Here is a 27,610-nt window from a genome sequence, read left to right on the forward strand (position 1 = left end):
TTCTTTTTGATTATATCTTACCCTAGATGCAGCTGTTTCCTGTCACAATATAGTCAAATCAGGACCTTGAACAACTGATTGCAGGCCAAGGCCTGTCCCAAACAAGGCAGCAAAACGTATGTCTAATATATATTAACAACCCAGGTCTCACTCTCCATGTTTAAAATTTCATTCTTGCTTTCATCCATGGATTAACATCTATGTACAATTAAAAGCACTCTATTTACCTTGTGTCTGCATTTAAGTACAACCCCATAGGCTCCTGAAACACAAAGGAAAAAAACAAACAAATTAATTACCATGCTGTGGGAAAAGGAAGCAAAATACACTACATTTCACAGCTATCTAATATGTATTATGGATGCATTGTTCCTAATATTATCTTCTTACACTTATATCTAAAATGCTTTGTTACATTTTTGTGTAGCAAAATTTTAAAATGAAGAGGCTTGTAAGTATATGACTTGCATATTTCTAAAAATAAGGAATTCACAGAAGAATTTGAAAGAAAATTTGGAATAACTGCATATTCCTATAATAAGTGGCAGTAGTGTAGATAGCCAACTAATAGACTTTAAAAAAAAAAAAAAAAGAAAAACAAATGTGATTTCATGTACATTCTGGTACCTCTAACTTTTTGTTTACTTTTAGGGCATCTCAGGCCTTATTTACACTGAAAATGCTATAGCGACACAGCTGTAGCGGCATTCTCCTATTGGTACAGGTAATCCACCTCCTCGAGAAGCAGCAGCTAAATTGATAGAAGAATTCTTCTGTTGACCTAGCGCTGCCTGTCTACAGAGAGACTAAGGTCAGCTTAACTTCGCCACTCAAGGTGTGGTTTTTTCACACCCTGACATATCGGGGTTCCGTTGGATTTGTAATAGTAAGATCATTTTTCCATTTTTTTAGGACATCCTGACAACTTAAAAATGAGACAATGGCTTTATTACTTCATATGTTAACTTATATATGCAAATAATTTTGTCTAGCTCTGTAATGTCCATAGTTAAGCATAGAAATTGTTGTAGAAATCTGAGAAATAAAATTGTTTGTGACCTGGATAACAATGATTTATTTTTAAGAACAAATGACTGCCAACATTAAAGTCATCTTGAGAAATAACATTTTGCAGAATTTCATCTAATGGGAACAGGCTTTATTTTTTTCTGTCTAATAATAGAATAATATATAAATAGCCTCTGAATTCTGTTAATTCTAATTCATATTTCATTAAGAAGAACTGACTTACCTTCACCTACAACCCCAAGGATCTCAAATTTATTCATCACATTACCAATGTTAAGAATCTTCATGAAGACAAATTCCTCTTGTGATGAGAGCCACAGAGCATGGCACAGAGAAGAGTATCTAAAGGGTCTGTGGTAGGACAAACTGAAGACTTTTGACAGGAGAAATCCACATTGATTGACTGGACTTCTTACATACTTGTCCTAGTTTCCAGGACGCTATTTAATGCCTAGAAAGAAATTAATGGTAAAATTAGCATCAGGAAATCTTGTTTTACAGCACGCAAAGAAAAACAATGGCATATATTCACAATATTTACCATCAGCACTGTGGTATTTGATAAAGAAAATTTCCACACCCCCTTTCTGGGTTTTACGATCAATAGAGCTCTGCAGCATGTGTAAAGGAAGCCAGCAAAGGTGACTACATATCTGATATATGGCACAGCTGGTTTTGTAATCCCATATGCAGGACATCATTTAAAATAAGAAAACAACTTACATAAGAAATGTTTCCTGCTGGTAGAAGAGAAAAATTGCAGTGATCTACCACAGTGGGTAGTTGAACACACACCTATAAATGCTAGTGTTTTCTCTTCCATTTATGTTGGCAGCTAGCTACAGAAAAACAGATTGTGATTAGCCAGTTTATTCTTCACCTCACTCCCATGATAGAAAATCTTCATTGGAAGAATCCTTACTATGCTAGCTCCTCTTTTTCTATCTTTTATTACACCTGGAAATATTTTAAACACTTTTCATGGTTAAATCTATTAGGAGCCTGTTTAAAACAAATATGCTGAAAAATATTTATGATATAAGAATTTTCAAACAAATTAAATATACTTAGTACTGTACAATACACATACCCTTTCAAAGTTCTATTTGTAGTGAAGTTATACAATTGCAGACAATAAATGTAGTAATTACAAAAAAGTGATAAAAACACAAAAAGCAAGTTTTTACTCCAGGTAAAATTTGTCACCTATAGTTTTAGTAGAATGATAAATGTACCAAGATTTATTTTGCCACTGTATATAGTATCATCATCAATACATACACCATTTATTTATTTTAAAATGTAGAGAAAAATAAACCACCAATAGATTCACTGTAAAAGTGAACAGTTTTTCACATCTCAGTGCCCTACGATTGGGACTGCTCATGAGGAACTAGCCTGCAGGATGGAAATGAATCCATATAATTAAACCAATACACGGCACAGGCTACATCTTCACTATGGGGGGGGGGGGTCGATTTAAGATACTCGCGTAGCTGAATTCGACGTATCCGAGGCGACTTACCCCGCCATGAGGACGGCGGCAAATCGACCTCCGCGGCTCCCCCGTCGATGGCGCTTACTCCTACCTGTGCTGGTGGAGTACAAGCGTCGATTCGGGGATCAATTGTCGTGTCCCGACAAGACGCGATAATTCGATCCCCGAGAGATAGATTTCTACCCGCCGATTCAGGCGGGTAGTGAAGACGTAGCCACAGAGATCGAAGACCTAACTCTGCTGGATTCTGCACACACAGAAACAAAGCTACATCACTATTTTAGTGTTGCCAATGGATGTTGTCAAGAGTGCTGCTGTGAGTCACACATAACGAAGAGGAGAGGTATGAGATATGGCAAAAACACCACAATGCTGGCCTTGTCAAAAGACCTGGAAGACAAACTTGTTTGTAAAGAAACCAAAAGCTACATTAAAAAAAAGAGAATCAAATACAGTATCTTAGAACCAAATTCTCTCTCTCTTAAAGTGATTATAATACGAAGGTAAGAAAGGTCTTCCTAAATTAAACAGCTAGGGAAAAAATAGCTTAAAAAGTTATTCCTTCATTACTGAAATATTTTCATAGTTATTTTAGTCGGGCAGGAGAAATCATTTTCTTTACTTGAGTCTCTGTTAAAGAGATGGCATTTCTTTCCATTCCCAACCTGCACCCTTCATCTCTTCCTTCCACACTCTTTCCCCCTCCCCCCCCCATATATGTGTGGCTTTTTTCTCTCTTCCCCTTTGCAGCTCCTTCAATCCTTAAGGTAACAGTAACAAAACAACTAAAGAAACCACAGAAAGATATCTAATCTATTAACCCCTGCTTTAAATAATAATCGCTCATGAGACTATATCTAAAGCTTTAAGAACCCTAAAGATATGTACACGTTTACCTTCATCTACTAATTCTGAAATTCTATAAAAACAGCAATTCAAGTCTGGCAATACCTCATAAATGGACCAGGTTGAGGTGCCAAGCCGGGACAGGCTGCCTTTTAGAAACTGGCTGACTATCGGGTTAGCAAAGACAGAACTGTCCTCCACAACTGGGTGGAAGGCCGAGATGGCAGCCAAGTGAACCCTTATTGATGATATCGAAAGCCCCTGCTGCTTCAGATGGAGGAAGTAGTCCAGAATAAGTGGCACTGAGACTAGCATTGGGAACAAATGGCACTGTGCCGACCAGATTAAAAATCTCTTCCACTTGTCAAGGCAGGTAGCTCTCGTAGAGGGTTTCCTGCTGCCAAGGAGGACTTGTCTAACCTGGTCTGAACAGGAAAGCTCTACTTTCAACCACGGAGCTTTCATACCGTGAGGTGCAGCGACCCAAAGTTTGGATGTTGGAGACTCTGATCTTATGTCAGAAGGCCCGGGAAGAGCGGCAGGGCGACTGGCACTTCCAAGGACATGTCTAGGAGAGATATGTACCAGTGCTGGCAGGGCCAGGCTGGAGCTATCAATATGACCTCAAGATCTGGAGGGAATGAGCTCAGGACTACCTTGTGAACGAGCAATATGGGTGGGAAGACACATAGGAGACAACCTCCCCAAGGGAGGAGCAACGCGTCCATGCTGGAGACCAGGCTGTGATTTTTGGAAGGAGTAGAACTGCTGGCACTTCCTGTTACATCACATAGCGAAGAGGTCTATCTGGGGAAATCCCCACCTCTGGAAAATTGAATGTCCGGGCAAAGGGACCACTCGTGGCCATGAAAAGACCTTCTGAGGTGGTCCGCCAGCTCCTTTTGTACCCCAGGGAGGTACAACACTTACAGGCGTATTGAAATGTTCTATACAGAAGTCTCACAGCATGAGGACTTCCTTGAACAGGGGAGAGGAGCATGCATCCCGTTTGTTGATATAGAACATTGCCGTGGTATTGTCCATCATAATTGGTGCACGTTGTCCCGTTAAGTATGCCCGGAAGGTCTGGCACGCTACGCGCACCGCTCTCAGCTCTCTGACATTGATGTGGAGAGCCAGATCCGCCTGAGACCAGAGACCCTTAGTTCTGCGGTCTCCTAGATGTGCTCCCCAGCCCAATTCTAATGCATGTATCACTAGCGAAAGAAACGGTCGTGGACTGGTGAAGGGGACCCCTAAGCACACCTCCTGAGGGTCGAGCCACCACAGGAGGGAGTTGAGGGCCGGGCAAGGCAGGGTCATGATCCTGTCCAACCTGTCCCGGGCTGACTGATACACCAATGCTAACCATGACTAGAGCGATCAGAGCCTCAGTCTGGCATGTTGCACCATGTAGCTACAGGCAGCCATGTGTCCCAGAAGCTTCAGGCAGTTTCTTGCTGTGGTGGTGGGAAACTGTCAGACCTCGAATGATACTGGCCAGGGTCTGGAACCTCACTTCCAGCACTTCCTCACTTCTCTGGCTTGGGTCGAGTCCAGTACTGCCCCTATAAACCCTATCCTCTGAACAGGGGACAGAGTCGATTTTGCTTAGTTTAGGAGGAGACCCAAGTTGTCAAAGGTGGCCCTGATGAATTGGACTTGAGCTTCCACTTGGGTCCTGGTCGTTGAGGTACGGAAACACCTGTACCTGGTGCCTGCGCAGGAATGCAGCAACAACTGCCATGCACATGGTGAAGACTCAAAGTGCTGCTGACAGGCCGAAAGGAAGGACTGTAAATTGGTAGTGAGTATTGTTCACCACAAACCTGAGGTACTTCCTGTGGGGCTGAGTGATTGCAATATGAAAGTAAGCGTCCTTCAAGTTGAGGGCAGCATACCAATCTGCTGGATCCAGTGAGGGGATGAGGGAGGCCAACGAAACCATGTGGAAGTTTGGTTTCTTCACAAACTTGTTGCATTCTTGCAGATCCAGGATGGCCTGCAGCCACCTTTGGCTTTCGGTATTAGGAAATACCGGGAATAAAAGCCCTCACCCTTGTGCTCCTGAGGAACCTCCTCCACTGCCCCTAGAGATAAGAGCAACTGCACCTCCTGGATAAGGAGTGCCTCATGAGAAGGGTCACTGAAGAGGGAGGGGGAAGGGGGGTGGAAGGGTGGGAGAGCACAGAATTGGATGGAGTATCCCCTCTCTACCATGCAGAGCACCCAGAGGTCTGAGGTGATACGGGACCATGCACAGTAGAAAGGGGATAGTCAGGACGAGAAGATAAGGCGGGGTGGATCCAATCTTTGCTGTGATACACTGTCCTCAACTGTGCCTTCAGAAGGCCAGTTTGGACCCTGAATATGGCTTGGGTTGTCCCAGGCCCTGGCCAGAGGGTTGACACAGCCTTCTCCTGCCGGTCCTGCTTCTCCTTCTGGACCTGTCCCCTGGAGGTTCGTGACCAAACCACTGAGGAGGCCATGGACAGAAGTGTCTCCGCTCTGTCGATGGTGTACAGAGACACAGGCCCTGAGAGTGGCTCTAGAATCCTTTATGCTGTTTAGCGTCTTGTCCATTTTCTCCAAAAAGAGAGTCTCCCCCTCAAAAGGCAGGTCTTGTATGGTCTGCTGGACCTCATAGCGGAGACCAGAAACCTGGAGCCATGAGCCCCTTCTCATGGCTACTCCTGTGGCCATAATCCTTGTGGCAGCATCTGGCCCATCAAGTGCTGCCTGTAGGGACATCCCAGAGATTAGTCTCCCTTCTTCAACCAAAGCCGAAAATACGGCACAGGAGTCTGAGGGGAGCAACACCGTGAATTTAGTCATCACCAAGCAGGTATTGTAGGAGTACATGCTGATGATGGCCTGCTGGTTAGATATTCGGAGTTATAGTTCCCCCGTTGAGTACACCTTTTGCACGAATAGGTCTAGTTTTTTAGCATCCCTATTCTTGAGGGAAGGGCCCTGAAAGCCTTGCCTCTCCTGCTGGTTAGCAGCATCCACCACCATAGAGTCACCACCGGGATGGAGCCTGCGGTGCCGGCGCATCCTCCTGCCTCGGGGGCAAGAACCACACCGTGAGACTCAGCAGGTCCTGAGCTACCTCAAAAGCATCCAGGGTGGATGGGAGCGGCAGATGCTCCGAGGGGTTCAGCAAGCGCGATGGGCCCGGACTCTACTACCTCACTTGGGCAGGAGTTGACGTAGCCCCACTCTGAGCCTCGGAGCCAAGACTTGCCAAGGGGGATTGGCCTCTTTCCGTTCTCCTCCTCTTCTGCGCCAGCGATTAGGATCGGTACCGAAGGCTGGAGTGCCCGGAGAGGCTTCATGACAGTGCTGAGCCTCCTTAGGAGTGTCTTTCTTCGACACCAGGTCTTTCAAAGGTGGCTCTGGAGCACTCTGCGCCAAAGACGACGTACTGGGAGCAGGATCCCTGGCACCTGGGTCTGACTGAGGTTGGGAGAGCTGCCTCCATAAGGAGGATTTTAAGCTGCTGCTCCCTCTCTAAGAGTTCTTGGTCAGAATTCCTGATAGATCTTGCAGCGGTCTTTTTGGTGACCCTCGCCCAGACACCTTAAGTGGGGGGTCACTTTTAGGAATGCATTTCACACAGTCCTGGCAAGTCTTGAAGCCAGGGGATTGTGGCATGCCCCGGTGTCAAATAAGAGGGGGGGGGGAAAACCCGCTTGTAACTGAAACTTGTAAGTGAACTAACTATGCTATACTAACCAACTAGAATTAACTATCTACAGTGAAAACCGAAAGTACTGCTAAGCCGCTTGCCGAAGCAAGAGCGAGGGGAAGTTCCAGCTACCGTCACTGGTGGTAAGAAGGAACTGAGGGGTTGGCGGGATGGCAAGGCTCTTCATTGGGCGTAAAAGGCATGACTCCAGGGGGCACCCAGGCCGACCCCCATGGAGGCTGCTAGGGGAAAAATCTTCTGGCTACTGTGCAGGTGCGCATGCACACACCTGATTGGAATTGACATGAACAAGCACTCGAAGAAGAATTGTGAGCACCTCAGAGAGCTATGGCCAAAATTTTCAAAACTGGATGCCTAACATATTTTATAAACACAACTTATCACCCTAGTGACCAGTTATATGAATTTGAAGGTATCTGGTCCCAGTTTCTAGACAGATTTGGATAAAAACATTAGACGCGCCCAAAGAATGCTAGACCTCCATTCCTCCTAACCCCTCCTATCCTCATTCCCTCCTCCTGGACCTGTCCTCTTTTTCCCTGCTCTCCCTATTCATTATTGTCTTCTCCTATTTTAGTATGGAAACTCCAACTATAACATGTTATGTCTATGTAGTATTCTCTCGTCTTGTATAGTCTCTGATCTTGCAGCTTTGATGAGTTGTAAAATTGCATAATTCAATTGGAGACCCTATGAAGTTTGCAAGTATTTGAGAATATATACAAGCTGTAAGTCATTCACTTTTTGTTCCTTTTATTGTCTGTTTCTTTACTGTGGGGAGGAAGGGGACGAGGGTGGGGGAAACCACAATAAAAAATTAATCACGCACACAAAAGAAAAATGACAGCAGTAGGAGATAGTGCCACTTAGGACAACTTTTAAATCCCCCACTGTGAACAGACCTGCCCCCAAATCACAGAGCCCAAAATGCCTATGGTGACTCAGAAGGGTTACCAACATCTCCTAAACAGGGCAAAAGTAGAAAGGAAAAATAAACACTTGCTCATTGATCTTCTGCTCTCCATTTTTTTCGCAGAGCCTAATTTTCATTAATCTACAGGATTTACTCCACTCCACACTGCAGGATAAAGAAGAACTTTTAGTTCTTAGTCTTTAAAGTACAAGAAAAATAAGGTATTAAATAAAGGTGAACATAGAGAGTATTTATTAATACCTATGAATGCCGGAACTAAACTTTGTGGTTATTCCAACACAGACCAAAATAACCACAATGACTGCTATCCCATATAATTTTCAACCCTAGTATTACTCTGATTGTTGGTTCATTATTCAGATTTTTTTTTTAAATAAAACCCATGAAATCACTTTCTTAAACAAAAAAAGCACACATCTGCTAAAAATAAACCACCAAGAGGTCCAAAAAAGCCCAAAAAGTCTAATTATAAATTAATAGCATCAGATACTATACTGCTATTAGTGAACAAAAATGTAATGTGTAACTAGCCCTTAGAAGTATTTACCAGATTTCTACTATTCATTCTTGATGCTTTTTTCAAAATCAGACCCACAGAGAATATTTTTTCTTTCTTCTTTTAAATTAATAACTTCCCTCTCAGCCAACCTCATAAAAAATTAAACAAAAAAGTATCCAGAACATGCCAAAAAGAAAAGACGCTTCACTGCCATTTGCCATGATAACAAAAGTATCATTTTACTTACTTGACTCAAGATTACTTATCCTCCACACACTTAAAATGAACCTAAAGAAATTTCTAGTGTAGTAAACTTTGTTACTTTGAATTCTTCCTGACTCACTGGTTGCACTTCCTGACTCTCAAACTTTGTTCGACTATGACATCAGCTGATTCAATTGTTAATTCCAGGGCCATCAACTGCCCATCAGGAAGGGAAGCCAGCCCAGCTCTTCCCTGGCACAGCACCATTTTTATATCCCTCATACAGTTTCCCCTTTTTCTCAGCTTCCTTCATTGCACTACTCCCTCTTGAGAAAAGCCCACCTGCAGCAGGAAATGAGAGGAGCGGGAAAGAGTATTCACTCATGTGTTGCTCTATTTTCTCCCTGTATTTACAGCGGAGAGATGAGAAGAGAATCAAGAAAGAAGCAGGAGAACCAAGGAGCTTCAAAAAGGAGAAGCAACCCAAGGTAAAATCAGCAAGCACAGAGCAGGAAACATTGTAGGGAAGTAAGGAAAAGGAGAGGATGTGGGGGCAACAATGGCACAGAGTTTAAAAAAAAGGCAAAAAAGGGGAACATTTTAGAGAAGAAAACATACAAAAAATTCTAAAAATTAGTCAAGTCAGGGGACAACTTGGGCAATGAATACACTTTAAAAAACATCAAAACACAGAATGGAATAAGAAGAGGGAAAAACAGTATTTTATTAAAATATGAATTGTGTAGAAAGCCTATTTTACTCAAATTTTGAATCTAAGATTTAAATCATGGTATGGCTAATTAAAAATATTAATAGCCTGAACTTTTTCTTGGGGACATGTTACCTTGTGAGGATGCTAAAAGCCACCTTAAATTTTCATTCTGAAAAAGATGCGTTATGAACTATTCATTTAATTATATTTACATTTATATTTATAGTCAGTCATTTTCAAAAAGAGTTAAAACATTCAGGTACTATCAGCCTGTAAGGCCATGTCTACACTACCCACTGGATCGGCAGGTAGTAATCGATCTATCAGGGATCGATTTATCGCATCTTGTCTAGACACAATAAAATCAATCCCCGAATCGACGCCTGTACTCCACCTTGGCAGGAGAAGTAAGTGGAGTCTATGGGGGAGCCGCGGCAGTCGACTTGCCACCATGAGGACAGCCAGGTAAGTTGAACTAAGATACTTCGACTTCAGCTACGCAAATAGCGTAGCTGAAGTTGCGTATCTTAGTTCGATTCTCCTCCCCCCAGTGTAGACCAGCCCTAACATTCTTTGCCAATTTTTGTTGGGGGGGGGGGGGGGTTTATAATCATATTCTTTTTTTAAAAAAAAATGTCCCTCTGCCCTATTGCTCTGCAAAAAACACACACAAATAAGGGAAATTGAGTGTATACAAGGTTCTGTTAAATGCACAATATATTGAAAGAGCAGAAAATAAACAGCTTTTCTCTAATGTCCTTTAGTTATAGCAAATGTAGTTATAAGGAAAGTGGGTAAAAAATTTCCAAAAGGAAGTGAAATTTAAATTGATGGCATCCCTTTGTAAGTTACATTTAATAAAGGAACTTAGTCTTTTTTGGAATTGGCACAGAAATTAAAATATTTTATATTTTATTGTAGTTTTCATTTAAAGTGAAGGAAAAAAGAATGCCTGTACAGCTAGTGCTCAAGTGCATTGCATTAGCATCATGTCACAGTCAGATGCATTTCTCAGAAGTAGTAGGGGGGAGGGGTTAGAACAAGTTCTAACTGATTTGAAGATAGATTTTATGTTTGTATTTCTATGGCGATGTTGAAGACTAGTGAGAGTTCAATTAGATTAGCAGGTCTGATATCATTGGAAGACTTATTATGCACAATAAAATACTACAGAGATTAGATTTTGAAAAACTTATTTCAAGTTTGGCAGGATCCAAAATACCAGTCTCTCTTTTTTAATTTTACCTATTTGATAAGTATGCGTGTTCTCCCCGCCCCCTACCTTTTCCAAATCAACTCAAGAAAACAAAAAGTCAGTAGTCCACTCATGAATAAAGCATACATTAACAAAGGAAAGAGATATGGTTTTGATAAAGAAATATTTCGACTCCACCTTCCAAGAGATTATTTGATAGAGAATGAAAGAGAAGGTTACTCACCTTGTGCAGTAACTGAGGTTCTTCATGTGTTTATGGTTGCTTTACAGGATATTTCACCTGTCCTGTTTATGTAACACTTTAAAAATCAGCAAAAGGGTTATATAAATAAAATTTATTATGAAACAAAAAGGCAAAAAACTATTATGTACATAGTTTAGTCCTATTCAGTGTCTACTCGGCGCTTCTTGGCTTGTCTCTTGTATTCATTAAATGGAGCATCTCTTGTCACTGTCCAGCAATAGTCTGCAAGCATTGATGGGCTCCACTTGCCCTGATAGCGTTTCTCCATTGTTGCAATGTCCTGGTGAAATCGCTCGCCGTGCTCGTCGCTCACTGCTCCGCAGTTCAGTGGAAAAAAAATCTAGATGAGTGTGCAAAAAATGCATCTTTAGTGACATGTTGCAACCAAGGCTTTTGTATGCCTTGAGGAGGTTTTCCACCAACAACCTGTAGTTGTCTACCTTGTTGTTTCCGAAAATATTTATTGCCACTAACTGGAAGGCTTTCCATGCCGTCTTTTCCTTGCCACGCAGTGCATGGTCAAATGCATCATCTCGAAGAAGTGCACGAATCTGAGGACCAACAAAGACACCTTCCTTTATCTTAGCTTCACTTAACCTTGGAAATTTTCCACGGAGGTACTTGAAAGCTGCTTGTGTTTTGTCAATGGCCTTGACAAAGTTCTTCATCAGACCCAGCTTGATATGTAAGGGTGGTAACAAAATCTTCCTTGATTCAACAAGTGGGGGATGCTGAACACTTTTCCTCCCAGGCTCCAATGACTGTCGGAGTGGCCAATCTTTCTTGATGTAGTGGGAATCTCTTGCACGACTATCCCATTCGCAGAGAAAACAGCAGTACTTTGTGTATCCAGTCTGCAGACCAAGCAAGAGAGCAACAACCTTCAAAATCGCCACAAAGCTGCAACTGATGTTGGTCATAATTTATGCACCTCAAAAGTTGTTTCATGTTGTCATAGGTTTCCTTCATATGGACTGCATGACCAACTGGAATTGATGGCAAAACATTGCCATTATGCAGTAAAACAGCTTTAAGACTCGTCTTCGATGAATCAATGAACAGTCTCCACTCATCTGGATCGTGAACGATGTAGAGGGCTGCAATCACACCATCGATGTTGTTGCAGGCTACAAGATCACCTTCCATGAAGAAGAATGGGACAAGATCCTTTTGACGGTCATGGAACATGGAAACCCTAACATCACCTGCCAGGAGATTCCACTGCTGTAGTCTGGAGCCCAACACCTCTGCCTTACTCTTGGGTAGTTCCAAATCCTTGACAATATCATTCAGTTCACCTTGTGTTATGAGGTGTGGTTCAGAGGAGGAGGATGGGAGAAAATGTGGGTCCTGTGACATTGATGGTTCAGGACCAGAAGTTTCATCCTCTTCCTCGTCTGACTCAAGTGAGAATGATTCTGGTGCATCAGGCACCGGCAGTCCTTCTCCGTGGGGTACTGGGCGTATAGCTGATGGAATGTTTGGATAATGCACAGTCCACTTGTTCTTCTTTGACACACCTTTCCCAACTGGAGGCACCATGCAGAAGTAACAATTGCTGGTATGATCTGTTGGCTCTCTCCAAATCATTGGCACTGCAAAAGGCATAGATTTCCTTTTCCTGTTCAACCACTGGCGAAGATTTGTTGCAGAAGTGTTGCAGCATATGTGTGGGACCCACCTCTTGTCCTGATCTCCAATTTTGCAGCCAAAATAAAGATGATAGGCTTTCTTAACCATAGTGGTTATACTGCGCTTTTGTGATGCAAAAGTCACTTCACCACAAACACAGCAGAAGTTATCTGCACTGTTCACACAAGTACGAGGCATCTCTGCTCACTTTGGCTAAACAGAAATGTGTCCCTTTGCAAAATCAAACACTGACAAATAAGAGAGCACGACACTGATTTCTAGAGCTGATATAGGGCAGTTTGTTCAGCAGAGTGATGCAAGTTTCGTTATGATGTCATGGATGATGCATTCTAGGAATAACATGATGCAATTCATATCATGTATGACGCAATACCACCTTCAGACTGCATCATTCATTGTTTTGCCTAAAAAGCAAGTACTGTCCAAACCCAGTCATAGATTTATTCATAGATCCAGTCAAAGATGTATTTTGGTCATTTCTGGTTTAAATTGAGATCCCTTCCCTTTATAACTCACTTATCCTCCGCCATTCCCAAGTCAAGGGTTGTATATACTGACCCAATAGCATATCTTGAAAACTAGAGCCAACCAACAATTTTAAGCGTCATTTTCGTTCTCAGTGACCCAGAATTAGTAAAGTTTGACTACATTTATTTCAGAAGCATTTTGGCTGTAGAGCAGTATAATCAGACCTCAGTGGTTCAGAATACAAATTAACTATCAACATTATCCAAAACACAGTAGTGTGAATTCATTGTTTCATTTAAATATTATATATAAAAATACACACACACACACACACACACACACACAAATATTCTTATTTTATCCACTACAACTGGATAACATAGTAAAAGCATCCTGATTGGTTAGTAATTAAATCACACAGTGTTTTAATATCACGTGCTGCAAAGAGCCACGGGAGACCCATTAAAGCCCCACTTTCAGTTCGTGAGCCTCAGTCTGAGTATCACGGATCTAAATCAGTGGTTCTGAAACTTCACTGCACCGCAACCCCCTTCTGACAACAAAAATTACTACACAACCCCCAGAGGTGGGACTGAAGCCTGAGCTTGCCTGAGTCCCACCACCCGAGGGGGGGGGGGGCGCAAAGCCAAAGCCCCACTGCCCCAGGCAAGGGAGGGCCAAAGCCCCACCACCCAGGGGTGAAGCCCTCTGGCTCGGGCTTTGGCCCTGGGTGGTGGGGCTCGGGCTTCGGCCCCATGCCCCAGCAAGTCTAATGCCAATTCTGGTAACCACACTAAAATGGGGTCACAACCCACTGTTTGAGAACCATTAATCTAAACCATCCAAGGCAAAAGGACTTCCCTGGCCTCTTTTTTAAATCCTCCAGTGAAGGAACTTCCACAACTTCCTTAGGCAGTTTGTTTCATTGTGCTATTGTTCTTACAGTTTGGAAGTTTTTCCTGAGATTTAATCTAAATCCTGTATGCAGTAGCTTGAATCCACTGTCTCTTGTCCTGTCCTCTGTGGCAAGAGAAAACAGTTTTTCTCCATCCTTTTTATGGCAGCCTTTCAAGTATTTGAAAACAGTTATCATATCTCTCCTTAATCTCCTCTTTTTCAAACTAAACCTACCTAGTTTCTTCAGCCTTTGCTCATATGGCTTGCATTCTATCCCTTTGATCATCTTTGTTGCTCACATCTTTTCCAGTTTCTCTACATCCTTTCTATACACCGGTGCCCAAAATTGGGCACAGTACTCCAGCTGCAGCCTAACCAGTGCCAAGTAGAGCGATACTATCACCTCCCATGACTTGCATGCTATGCTCTATTAATGCAATCCAAAACTGCATTCATTTTTTTTGCAACGGCATCACATTATATATTCTCATATATGCAACAATGTTATCTCAACATTAAGTCAATATGCCTGAAAGTTTAATTCAAGTCAGTTTGCCCCTGACTTTACAGTTTTAAGAGACACCGTTAAACACACCTGAATGTAATAAACAAACATCAGAAGGAAAAATATTTTAAGTTTCTTATTTGCTACGTTTGATAGCACTTTTAGTATGCTCTAACTAACTCATTATAGATACTACAGTGATAGTGACCCTAAGCACTACACATGTATTTAAAAATAGAAATGACAACATCTCTTTTTCCCAGCCTATAGTCGCTTGATATTTTTGTATGGGTGGGTGAGAGCCTGTGGGTCAGAAATTCATTGCGGGAAAGCCAAGTCGTAGGGTTGAGTTTTGCGAGTAGTTCTGAATGCAGTCATTATGTCTTGCAGGAGTTCAGTAACCCACATCCAGCGCCTGTGAAAACTGTCACAGTAATCATGAGTAAGGCTAACATTTAGTCACGGGTATTTTTTAGTAAAAGTCATGGACAGGTCACAGGCAATAATCAAAAATTTACAGCTCCGTGACCCGTCCATGACTTGTATATACCCATGACTACATCTTGGGTGTTTGGGGGGGTCTCCAGGGCGCCCACTGTGTTCTGGGGGCAGCAGTCCGGGACAACCACTGTTGCTGGGGGACCAGTAGCAGGGCTGGCCTCAGACTGCCACGGTTGCTGGGGGGGGCAGGGGGAGGGAGGGAGGGCAGTGGGGTCAGGTGCAGAAGTCACGTAATCCATGACTTCTGTGACAGACTCACAGCCTCAGTCATGAGCCTCTCCTTTGGGGGGGGGGGGGGGGGAGATTGCTGGTTCCACTGAAATATAGCAGTCTTAGGAAGTCATGGAGGAAGAGACAATCTGTTGGGTAACCAAGGCCAGTCCCAGAGAAAAGACTGTTAATATCAGACCAGAAAACCTGAAGATCCAATGCAGAGAGCAGAGCACTGTAGTGATTTACTCATGACCATCTGGGTTGCTCAGATAGATAATTGCTGCATTTTATACCAAATGAAACCTTTTCAGGGTGTGGGACTTTATTCCTACATAAAAGTTGTAATCACCAAGTTTGGAAGTCAAACCCTTTTAGAGTTGCTACTCGGACGGTCCAGTTTTTGGCTTGTGTTTTCAGGTGCCATTTAGGGTTACCAGATGCCCAGACATTCTGGTCGAAAACCAGGCACCCAGCAACCCTAAATGGCACCCAAACCAAAAACAAGGTGGAAAGAGATGCCGGGTCATTAACCCATGCCAGACCCTGCTCAGCCAGGGCTGCCTCTTACATGCAGGTAGGCTCCTTGAGACGATACTGCAAGTGACCGAGGGAGGGAGGGAGGGAAAGAAAGGAATGAGCAATGGGGATGAGACCTTGGGCAAACAGATAGAGCAGGGGTGGGGCGCCAGGAAAGAGGCAAGGCAGGGGGTGAGGCCTTGAGGATCCATTACAAGCAATTAGAAAGGTGGCAACCCTAATATGGATTATTGTGTCCAGGACTGTGCCCAACAGGATATAGCACAATGCCTCTGTGAAGCCAAAACGAAGATCATGAGTAACTGGACAAAGATCGGTCCAGGCAAGACAAAAGGTGAGATTATCCAGTAAGCAGAAATATTAGAAGGAATCAGCCTGCAAGGAGAAACACAAAAAGTCATCTGCCCCAGGGTCAAAGTTGTACACACAAAATCCTGCTGCACTCTCCATTGCTCCTAGATGTGGAAGTGAATTAATACTAGTGAAGTACAAAAATCAGTACAAAATTGAGAGCACATGGTAGCTGTGAGATTTATGCATTCAGGAATTTATTCTCAGCCACGTTTAGTAAATAAAAATTAAAGGTTTTACTGATGAAATATGGTGAGAAATTCTTAGTTATACACACTAAATATAAGTAAATGCCTATTCAAGTAGTGAAATTTGTATCTAAAATGTGTTTAATAGTCAAGACAGAACACTTAGCACTTCTAGCTCCTAGATATTATGGTGATAACTGTTCCACCTAACACCTAAATGTACTTACATTTAGCCTGGCAACAGCCCTGTTGGGTGCTACAGGTTAAGAATTGAACCAAATTTCAAGGAGGGGAACAGATTAAGGGTAAAATCCCCAATAAAGTCAGAATATCATTTTATGTGATTTATTCAAGGCCACAGAGAGGATCAGTGGCAGGGCTGCAATTAGAACCCAAGACTTGAAGCTTAAAGCACTAGACCTTCTCCAGAAGAGAAGACATTCTAACATCTGTTACCAAAGATCATACTGAAGAATGAAGATTCTGCAGTTTACAGAATACATTTCTACTATGAAACTTGAGCTACAGGGCAAATGAAAAATGTGAGCTGATCTTTAAACCTGGAGAACCTCAGAAATTCTAAATGGAGCATGCCATATTATTGGTATTCAGGGACTTATAATGTGTATTTTATTTCTTATAAGAATAATTGACTAAATGATCTAGTTGTACATTAGGAAAAAGACGGTTACTCACCGTTGTAACTGTTGTTCTTCGAGATGTGTTGCTCATATCCATTCCATTAGGTGTGCGCGCGCCGCGTGCACGATCGTCGGAAAATTTTCTACCCTAGCAACACCGGCGGGTCGGCTGTGGAGCCCCCTAGAGTGGCGCCTTCATGGCGCTGAATATATACCCCAGCCGACCCGGCGCCCCCTCAGTTCCTTCTTGCCGGCTACTCCGACAGAGGGGAAGGGGGGCGGGTTTGGAATGGATATGAGCAACACATCTCGAAGAACAACAGTTACAACGGTGAGTAACCGTCTTTTCTTCTTCGAGTGCTTGCTCATATCCATTCCATTAGGTGACTCCCAAGCCCAACTTAGGTGGTGGGGTCGGAGTGAGACATTGCTGTGTGCAAAACCGCTGATCCGAAGGCAGCATCGTCCCTGGACTGCTGCACTAGTGCATAGTGAGCTGTAAACGTGTGGACTGATGACCAAACCGCAGCTCTACAAATGTCCTGGATCGGAACTTGCGCCAGGAAAGCAGTCGAGGAAGCTTGGGCCCTCGTGGAATGAGCGGTGAGGTGCGGTGCTGAGACACCTGCCAGGTCATAGCAAGTCCGGATGCAAGACGTAATCCAAGAGGATAGGCGTTGTGAGGAGACCGGTGAGCCTTTCATTCGGTCGGCCACTGCAACGAAGAGTTGCGTCGTCTTTCTAAAGTGCCTTGTGCGGTCAATATAGAAAGCCAGGGCCCTGCGTACGTCCAGAGAATGCAAACGTTGATCCTGGCGAGTAGCATGTGGTTTAGGATGAAAGACTGGGAGAAATATATCCTGGTTGATATGAAAAGGAGAAACCACCTTAGGGAGAAACGCAGGATGTGGACGAAGCTGCACTTTATCCTTATGGAAAACTGTGTAAGGGGGCTCGGATGTAAGCGCCCTGAGTTCAGAAACGCGCCTTGCTGAGGTGATGGCTACGAGGAAGGCTGTCTTCCAGGATAGGTACAAAAGTGAACAGGTGGCCAGTGGCTCGAATGGAGGACCTGTGAGCTTGGAGAGAACCAGGTTGAGGTCCCACGTCGGAACGGGCTGACGTTGTTGTGGGTACATCCGGTCTAAGCCCTTGAGGAATCTAACGACCATCGGGTTAGAGAATACCGAGGACGCGAGTTCCCCTGGGTGAAAGGCCGATATAGCGGCCAGGTGAACTCTAATTGAAGATATCGCCAACCCCTGCTGTTTTAGGGAGAGGAGATATTCCAAAATGAGAGGAATAGGTGCCTGTAACGGGGACGTGGCTCGTTGTTCGCACCAACAGGAGAACCGCTTCCACTTGGCCAGGTACGTGGTCCGTGTTGAGGGCTTCCTACTGCTCAGCAGAATCTGTTGGACAGAGTGCGAGCATTGCTGCTCTGCCTGGGTGAACCATGGAGCAGCCACGCCGTGAGGTGGAGTGATTGCAGGTCGGGGTGACGCAGCCGGCCGTGGTCCTGAGAGATGAGATCCGGACATAATGGAAGCGGGATCGGTGTCTGAACAGAGAGTTCCAACAGTGTGGTGTACCAATGTTGTCTCGGCCACGCTGGAGCGACCAGAATCACCTGCGCCTGGTCTCTGCGCAATTTGAGCAGTACCTTGTGGACCAGAGGAAACGGAGGAAAGGCATAAAACAGGTGGTCTTTCCAGGGAAGGAGAAACGCATCCGAGAGGGAGCCCGGAGCTCGACCATGCAGGGAGCAGAACACGTGGCACTTCCTGTTGTCTCGAGATGCAAACAGGTCTATCTGGGGAAACCCCCACTTCTGGAAAACGGAATGTATAATGTCCGGATGGATAGACCACTCGTGCGTCTGAAAGGACCTGCTGAGTCGGTCCGCTAAAGTGTTCTGGACTCCAGGGAGGAACGATGCCGTGAGATGGATTGAGTGGGCGATGCAGAAGTCCCACAGGCGAATGGCCTCTTGGCATAGAATTGACGAACGTGCTCCTCCTTGCTTGTTGATGTAAAACATGGCCGTGGTGTTGTCGATGAGAACTAACACACAGCGGCCACGTAGGAGGTTGAGAAATGCCTGGCATGCGAGGCGCACCGCCATCAGTTCCCGAACATTGATGTGCAGAGCTATCTGGGGTGCAGTCCACAGGCCCTGGGTATGGTGTTCGTTGAGATGGGCGCCCCAACCCAGAGATGAAGCGTCTGTGACCAGGTGCAGAGAGGGTTGTGGGGCGTGAAACGGCATCCCCTCGCAAACCACATTGTGATCTAGCCACCAGGTGAGGGAGGTCAGGACCGAGTTCGGGACCGTGACCACCATGTTCAGGCTGTCCCGATGTGGGCGGTATATCGACGACACCCAGGTTTGGAGTGGGCGAAGCCGAAGTCTGGCATGCCTGGTTACATACGTGCAGGAAGCCATGTGACCCAGCAGGGTGAGGCACGACCTCACCGTGGTAGTTGGGAAGGCCTTGAGCCCTTGAATGAGGCCCGTGATGGTACAAAAGCGGTTGTCTGGCAGGATGGCTTGTGCACGTCTGGAGTCTAGGACTGCGCCGATGAATTCTATTCTCTGGGTAGGTTCTAGAGTGGATTTGTCCTTGTTGAGTAGGATGCCCAACTCGTTGAATGTGTGCACTATTATGTGGATGTGAGCTCGAACTTGCTCTTTGGTGCGACCGCGTACCAGCCAGTCGTCTAGGTACGGGAACACCTGTATCCCTTGCCGACGAAGGTACGCTGCCACGACAGCCATACATTTCGTGAACACTCTTGGGGCCGAGGATAGGCCGAAGGGAAGGACTGCAAATTGATAGTGCACTTTGCTTACTACGAATCGCAGGAAGCGTCTGTGAGGCGGGTAAATTGCGATGTGAAAGTATGCGTCCTTCATGTTGAGGGCGGCGAACCAGTCTCCAGGATCGAGGGAAGGGATAATGGCCCCCAGAGAGACCATGCGGAACTTCAACTTTACTACGAATTTGTTGAGTCCGCGCAAGTCCAAGATGGGTCGCAGACCTCCTTTGGACTTGGGAATGAGAAAGTAACGGGAATAAAATCCCTTGCCCCTTAACTCCACTGGAACCTCCTCTATGGCCCCCATAGCAAGGAGCGTAGAAACTTCCTGTATAAGAAGTTGCTCGTGAGAAGGGTCCCTGAAGAGGGACGGGGAAGGGGGGGAGGAGGGGGGGATTGAAGAAAACTGGATAGCGTATCCCCTCTCCACCGTGCGAAGGACCCAACGGTCCGAAGTTATAAGGGACCAAGCACGGTGGAAATGGGAAAGGCGATCCCGAAAGGAGGGGGCTGGATCCTGGGGGATGACTGGGGCGCCGTCCTCGACCGCACCTTCAAAAGTTCTGCCTGGGGCCTGAAGGTGGTCTAGGTGGCCCCTGGTTCTGACCGGGTTGAGGGCCGGTCCACCTTCGTCTACCACCTCGCCCTCGCCTCCGGGCCGAGTCCTGTCTCTGACGAGGCGGAGGGGGGTAGAAGCGCTGAGGCTGAGGCCTAAATGGCCTGCGCTGAGGACCCACAACATGCATCCCCAGGGAGCGCATGATTGTCCTGGAGTCCTTGAGGCTCTGCAGGCAAGAGTCCGTCTTCTCTGAGAACAACCCCTGTCCTTCAAAGGGCAAATCCTGCAGGGTTTGTTGTAATTCAGGGGGCAAACCCGAAACTTGGAGCCAGGAGGTCCTTCGCATAGCGATGCCCGAAGCCAGGGTTCTCGCAGCCGAGTCCGCTATGTCCAAGGAGGCCTGTAAGGAGGTCCGAGCCACCTTCTTACCCTCCTCTACCAAGGCTTCAAACTCCTCCCTGGACTCTTGGGGAACCAACTCCTTGAACTTCCCCATAGAGTTCCAGGAGTTAAAGTTGTAGCGGCTCAGGAGCGCCTGCTGGTTAGCCGCTCTAAGTTGCAGCCCTCCGGCTGAGTAAACTTTACGGCCAAACAAATCGAGGCGCTTAGCCTCCTTCGATTTGGGCGCTGCGGCCTGTTGACCGTGGCGCTCCCTTGCATTCACTGATGACACCACCAGTGAACACGGCTGGGGATGGGTATACAAGTACTCATAGTCTTTGGAGGGGACAAAGTACTTTCTTTCCACCCCTCTCGCTGTGGGTGGGATGGAGGCAGGAGTTTGCCATATCGTAGTTGCATTCGCCTGTATCGTGCGGATCAGGGGTAACGCCACCCTCGATGGGGCATCCGCTGCGAGGATATTCACTATGGGGTCCTGCACCTCCACTATCTCCTCCGCCTGCAGGTCCATATTACGGGCCACTCTACGCAGGAGATCCTGGTGAGCCCGAAGATCTATTGGAGGTGGACCTGTGCACGATGTGCCCGCCACTGCCTCATCCGGAGAGGAAGAGGAAGATGCCTCCGGTGGTACAGGATCCAAGGGAGGGTCCTGGTCTCCCTGCTCCTGGGCCGGAGCATCACCTGCGCTTGGGTCCAGGACGTCAGGTGGTGCGGACACGGAAGCCTCCATGCCCCCTGGCGGAGGCCAAGAGATGGTGGACTCCGGGGCCCTTCTAACGGAGTGGCCCGAGCGAGAGGTCGAAGCTATTGGAGCCCCTTGCGCCTCATGGTACGCCCACGGGGTCCAGAACAACCAGTGAGATGGGCCATGAGTATGGTCCTCTGTTATCTCCTGCCAATGGCCCAAGTCCTGTTCCTCGGCTTGCCCCTGAGGGGGGTATGCCGATCTCGATAGGTCCTCAGAGGAGCGAGACACCGATCTCGATGGCCATGGCGGTGCCGAGAGCGTCGAGGCGAATCCCGTGGGCTGCGGTGCCGCACGGTGCCGGTCCGGAGATGTTCTATCTCTACGCGGTGCCGGCGATCGGTGCCGGGTCCGCGACCGGTGCCGATGACCTCGTCGGTGCCGGGAGTCGGATCTGGACCTGGAAGATGATCTTGAGTAGGCCCGGTGCCGGGAGCGGCCTCTCGACGTCGAGCGTCGATCGTATCGGTGCCGAGAACTACGTCTCGATGTCGACCGGTGCCGACGATCATAGCGGTGCCGAGACGTAGAGCGGTGCCGCGACGAAGATCTTGGCCGTGAGTACGACCGGTGCCGAGGTGATATCCGGCGTCGGGACTGCGAGCGGCGTGGGGACCTGCTTCGGGACCTGGACCGGTGCCGTGGTTCCAGCCCCTGCGATGGAGGGCGCATCAAGGCAGGTTTCCCCCTGGATTGGACCGGACGAGTCAACGGTGCCGACGGTGCCGGTGGTTGGGGCGGTGCCGGCTCCATGAGAGCTATTAAGTCTCTCGCCGCCGCGAAGGTCTCTGGAGTCGACGGGAGGCACTGTATCACCGCCGGTCTCAGTGGAGACGCTATCTGCACCGGACTCAACGGCCTCGGCGCCGGAGTCGACGGTGCTGGAGGCACCTGTTTCCGGTGCTCCACAGGCGGACGCGGCTCTACCCCCGGCACTGGGGGAGCCGGCGTCTTCGGCACGGAGGTCCCCGTCTTATGGGCTTTTTTATGCCCCGGGGATAATGACCGGCGCCGAGGCACTTGTTGTGCTTGCGGTGCCGACGAGGTCCGGTGCCGGGGAGGCTTGTCCGACGCCACTCGCGTGGTCGGCATGGCCGGTGCCGCCGGGGCACTGCGCACCGAGGTGCTAGGTGCCGGGGCCTGACTCGTTGATGGAGCGTCCGGACTAAGTGCCGCCTCCATAAGGAGTTGCCGGAGCCGAAAGTCCCGCTCCTTCTTGGTCCTTGGTCTGAAGGCCTTACAGATCTTGCACTTATCTGTTTGGTGGGACTCTCCCAGGCACTTCAGACAGGAGTCGTGCGGGTCGCTCGTGGGCATAGGCTTAGCGCAGGAGGCGCACTGCTTGAAGCCGGGAGCGTTGGGCATGAGCCCGGCCCCGCGGCCGGGGGAGAAAGGGGGAGACAACCCCCTTAATCCCCTTGAACTATTAAACTAGAACAAATGAACAATTTTTTAAAAAACTATTTAACTATAAACAACTAGAACTATAACTATAACTGCGAATAACTAACTAAGCTAGGGAGAGTGGAGAACAGCTATGCCGCGCTCCACAGTTCCAACGACCGTCAGGGGCGGTAAGAAGGAACTGAGGGGGCGCCGGGTCGGCTGGGGTATATATTCAGCGCCATGAAGGCGCCACTCTAGGGGGCTCCACAGCCGACCCGCCGGTGTTGCTAGGGTAGAAAATTTTCCGACGATCGTGCACACGGCGCGCGCACACCTAATGGAATGGATATGAGCAAGCACTCGAAGAACACCACATGATTACAATTCATAGTTATCACTGTAACCCTCATCCTCTCTCCCCTGTTCCTTTCCATTGTTTGTTACATACACTTCTTGGGGTTTGTCTTTAATTAGATTTTAAGCCCTTTGGCACAGTGTGACAGGGTCTGCTCTGTTTATCTCCCGATAGCACCTATTTGTGGTTCATCTAGGGAATTAGCTCTGCCATCTGGTTGGACACCCCTTCCTGCAGTTATTCACTCCATCATTCCACTTTCTCACTTCGCAGCCTTATGTTCCTGGAGCTGCAGTGCTTTCCTCTTCATAGCTTAGCCCTCCAGCCAAGTCACATCAAAGTTCCCGCCCCCCTTCTGAGGTATCGCAAGCCCTTTGAGGCAAACTGTCCCAGGCAGTCCGCTCCCCACTGCCTGATCTGTGCCATTCCCCCAGTGGCTGGTAGGGAAACCCAGACCCCACCCTCTACACTGGGTTCCAGTCCAGGGACCCTCAACCCAACAGCTCTGAGCTTTTATTCTCCCAGCCCTTACTGCCCCTTCCCTATTTTCCTGCTCTTCCCCCTTGCTTCAGGGAGTGTGACTGCAGGTTTCTTCCCCCAGCCTGCCGACTTCCTCTATTTATAGATCCTGACCAGCTCCTATCCCCAGCTGGATTTCACCTGCAATTAGGCCCTAGCACTTCCTAGGTTTCCTCCAGGTGCAGCCTAAGATTAATTGGCCTCATTTACCCCTTCAGGCCTTGTATGGGGTGGACACCTCATCACATGCAGGAACACTCCTTTGCTCTGCACTAGAGATCTCTGAGTGCTACTGCAGTATAAAAGTGTCATGTTTGAGATCAACTTGCTGTGCCAGTGACACTGCATTGATTGAAGTGCTGTAGGGGAAACCTGAATTTGAAGTGAACTAAAAACTTTTTTTTGGGGGGGGGGTGAACCAAAATGAAAGCATTAGGCAAGCGATTTGCTTCATCTGCAGGGGTAGAGTTGTAGTAATAAAGAGGAGTTTGGGCTAAATCATGGACCGACAAATGCCAGCCTCTGGGATGACTAAAACCAAAGAAAGATAGCTTTTCAAGGAATTGTAACTGAGGATCTAAGGTCTGTCAGTTCATTTATTTTTTTATTACTTTCTCTTACCATAACTTAATAAGGATCACATCTTAGGTATCTGCATGTTCATCAGAGATGGAAACTGAGGCCTTGTCTACACCAGAGGGTTTGTTGGTGTAGCTACACCAGCAAACCCTTCAAGTGTACATGCAAATTATATCAGCAAGAGAGCTTATAAAGCAGTTCTCTGAACAAAAGAAGGTATACTGGCAAAAGCACTCTTTTGCCAGTGTAACTATATTACACTAGGGCTTTTGCAGGTATAAAAGTGTTGTTAAAGAAGAACCACACACCCCTCTACATGACATTACTATACCATCCAGAATGTCTAATGTAGACCAAACCTGGCTCTATCCAGCTAGAGGGCATGAGCTAGCTCTTATAGAAATGAACAATGAGAGATCAGATTTTTAAAAATGGAAGTTACTTGGGTTTTTGACATACCAGCTTGGGAGACAAGGCAGCTGTGGAAAACTTCCAGATGGATTTAGGAGACAGATATATGGTGTTCCTCCCAAATATTACTGCTAATTAAAGACTTATGTATAAGCATTAATGAAACCATGGACTCTAATACCTGAGATGCACATGACAAGAAAGGCATTGCTAGATATGCAAGTTACTGAGAAGAGAGACATGAAAAACAGGTCCTGGAAAAAGGGAGTTAGCATGTAAACAGCAAGAAACGCTGACAGACTTATTACAAAATGAGAAAAAGGAAAGGATGGCATTCGGGAATGTATGCTATTCACTTTTCTTTTTATCCCTCTGTAATTAGCCAATTCAATGAGGCACTCTCAGTCTAAGAGAAATAAGGGGTGATGGAACAGGGGAGGTAGGGGGCCACAGCCCTCCCATTTTTACTGGCGGTAAGGGCAAGTGATGGGGGAATGGAGGCAAAGAGGAGCAAACAGGGGCAGGATCTTGGGGGGAAGGGGCAGCACAGGAGCAGGGCCTTCAGGGAATGGGCAGTACAAGAGAGGGACCCGGGGAGAAGAGACCGTGCGAAGGTGGGACACGGGGGAAAATGGGCAGCGTGAGGGCAGGAGCTCGGGGGGGCGGGTTGCAGGGCCATGGTTCAGGCACCTGTGGCCCTCCCACTTTCAGGGCACTTCCGCCGCTCCTGCCCCACACTCAACTTGGCATTTTTCTGCTTGTCTGCTGAAATATAATGCAATAACTTCTGAACACAGCAACTATCAATCCAGGGAACGTTCTGGGCATCAATGGGTGGAATCCTATGGAAAAACAGAGGGAGGATATGGGCTACACAGAGCCCCTGGCATCTCATTAACAGATTCTGCTCTCTATAGAGCAAAGAACTGGTTGGTGGCACCAATTAACCATATACCACCACCATCCCATATCAGTTCTGCCCAGCATCCCAATGGATATTAAAACATTGACACCTGAATGACTCATCTCCCACACAGAATGAAAAGAAATAATTTATTAAAGTGTGGGGAGTGAGGATGAAATGGAGGGCTACTAGGAGCCCCTAGCATGAAGGATGGAGGAAGAGAGAGATCAATATACAGAGCCCCTGGAAAGAGTAAGGAGGTGGAGGAGTTGCAGTGAGTCCCTGAAATATAGGGGGTTGGGAAGGTGGCACACAGGGAGAGGGAAAGGGGGGCTACAGAAGCTATAAAGTATGTAACCATCTAGTGTAGCTTATGAGAAGTATAAATGCAGATAAGTCATTTAATTCACTTTTCCCTTTGCTTACTACATCTTGTCACTGTTGTACAAGTAATTTCCCCAGAGAATAAAAAGAGAACACCATAACTTCTAAGGAGATGTGCTGATGGCTAAAGAGTTTATAGACTTTATACTTCCAATCAATTTCTGTCAAGGGATTTGAACAGAGTAGTTACCACCAAAGGAGCTGTTTGGCCATTAGGCTGCAGCAGATGAACACCAGGGGAGAAGCCAGAAGATGAAGAAAACAATAGTTTGCAGTGTTTGTCAGATGAGTGGAGGAAAGAAGTGATTAGAGATTATTTCACAAGCTTTACTTTCATGAAGTGGTGGGGTACTCTTTGGAAATTCCATCATTAATGGCTTTTGCACTTCACAACAAGAACCAACTACCACCCTCTTTCTCCTATTCAAACTAGGCCTCAAGTTGTACAAAATGAGATGCAAAACATGGTGACTACAATATGGTCTCAACAATGAGTCAAAGCAGAGAGAGAAAGATGAATTTCACAAAAGCTTAATATGTATCCCACAAAATTACCCTATGAACATCACTATAGATTAGATTATTATTGGTGAACAGAATGAGTCCCAAACAGATTAAAAGGCTGCATAATTAGGCCCAGGAGACAAGAACCTTAAAAAGGAGGTCCCTCAGAAAAAGTATTGTTAATTATTACATTTTAAGCTAAACAGAGAATACTTTAAAAATATCAAAATCTTAAAGCCACCAAGCTAAATCTATGAGTGGCAAAAATTCACATACGCAGCTTCATCTAATCTATGCAAGACAGTAATTATATAGTGTTAGAGTCTACCCATTATGCATAACAAAATGCAAAGCCAAAAAAAGGAAAAAAGGATATGCCACCAACTAGGAAAACAACAAATTTATGCATGAGATTGTTATTGTTTCTCAGTGACTCAGTATGGCTAAAAATACAATTTCTTTCCTGTTCCTAACATAGATCACTAGCAGGGTCTAATATCTAGTTTCTTCTGTTATCCTTGCACAATTATTAGAGTTCTACTCACTCAGTAAAGCCATAAGAAGATAGTGAAGAATTATTATTAGGTTTGCTGGATTGTATTTGAGAATATCTTCTTTCCTAATAATACAGCCATCTTTCTTGTCAAGATAAGATACCAGTTGATTTAAGAATGGGTTGAGGACTTTTAGCCACTGCTAGAAACTTTTTGTTTGCTGATTCGGTTTTTATTATTATAAAAATATGCCAATTGATCCTTCCTAACTCACTTTAGTAGGTGGTGTTCATTAACCTGCCCTGCATATAAGCAAGGCAGGAGTAGTCCTTTCATCAGGATAACCTAGATTCTGGTTAAGCTGTGCTATGAGAGGAACAAGAACAGCCAAGCATGGGGAGAAGGTTTTGGGTTGGAGTCTGTTTTAAGCTTTCATATATAGTATATACATAAAAATATACTCAGACCTCATATAAAATCCATATATATCTCATCTTTGCTCAGATTTTTAACAGCTTTCAAGGTGCGAATCACTGTAGGTATTTTTCCTCTTACCAAATAAAGAGTAGCTTTTCCTTTTGAATATAAAAATATACATTGAAAGGAAGCTCTAATATAGTAGGTTTTTTAAAAAAAATTAAAAAAAACTTTATATGCAGCTTGTTGAATTGGAAAAAAAATCTTAAATCTCTTATTT

The 27,610-nt window shown here is 45.9% G+C and overlaps 1 protein-coding gene across 7 annotated transcripts in view; it reads right to left on the reverse strand.

Moving 5' to 3' along the window:
* CDKL5 (cyclin dependent kinase like 5) overlaps window positions 1–27,610 on the reverse strand; it is a 197,846-nt gene that overhangs the window by 114,830 nt on the left and 55,406 nt on the right. For all 7 annotated transcript variants that reach the window (XM_065580048.1, XM_005281557.5, XM_005281558.5 and 4 more), the window contains exons 2-3: window positions 1,253–1,480; window positions 228–262 (exon numbers count right to left, since the gene is read on the reverse strand). In XM_065580048.1, the coding sequence (XP_065436120.1) occupies window positions 228–262; window positions 1,253–1,316 (99 nt within the window). In that variant the 5' untranslated portion in view covers window positions 1,317–1,480. The remainder of the gene's footprint in view (window positions 1–227; window positions 263–1,252; window positions 1,481–27,610) is intronic.

The sequence above is a fragment of the Chrysemys picta genome, chromosome 1 (assembly GCF_011386835.1).
Source record: "Chrysemys picta bellii isolate R12L10 chromosome 1, ASM1138683v2, whole genome shotgun sequence".
In the NCBI taxonomy this organism is placed as follows: domain Eukaryota; kingdom Metazoa; phylum Chordata; order Testudines; family Emydidae; genus Chrysemys; species Chrysemys picta.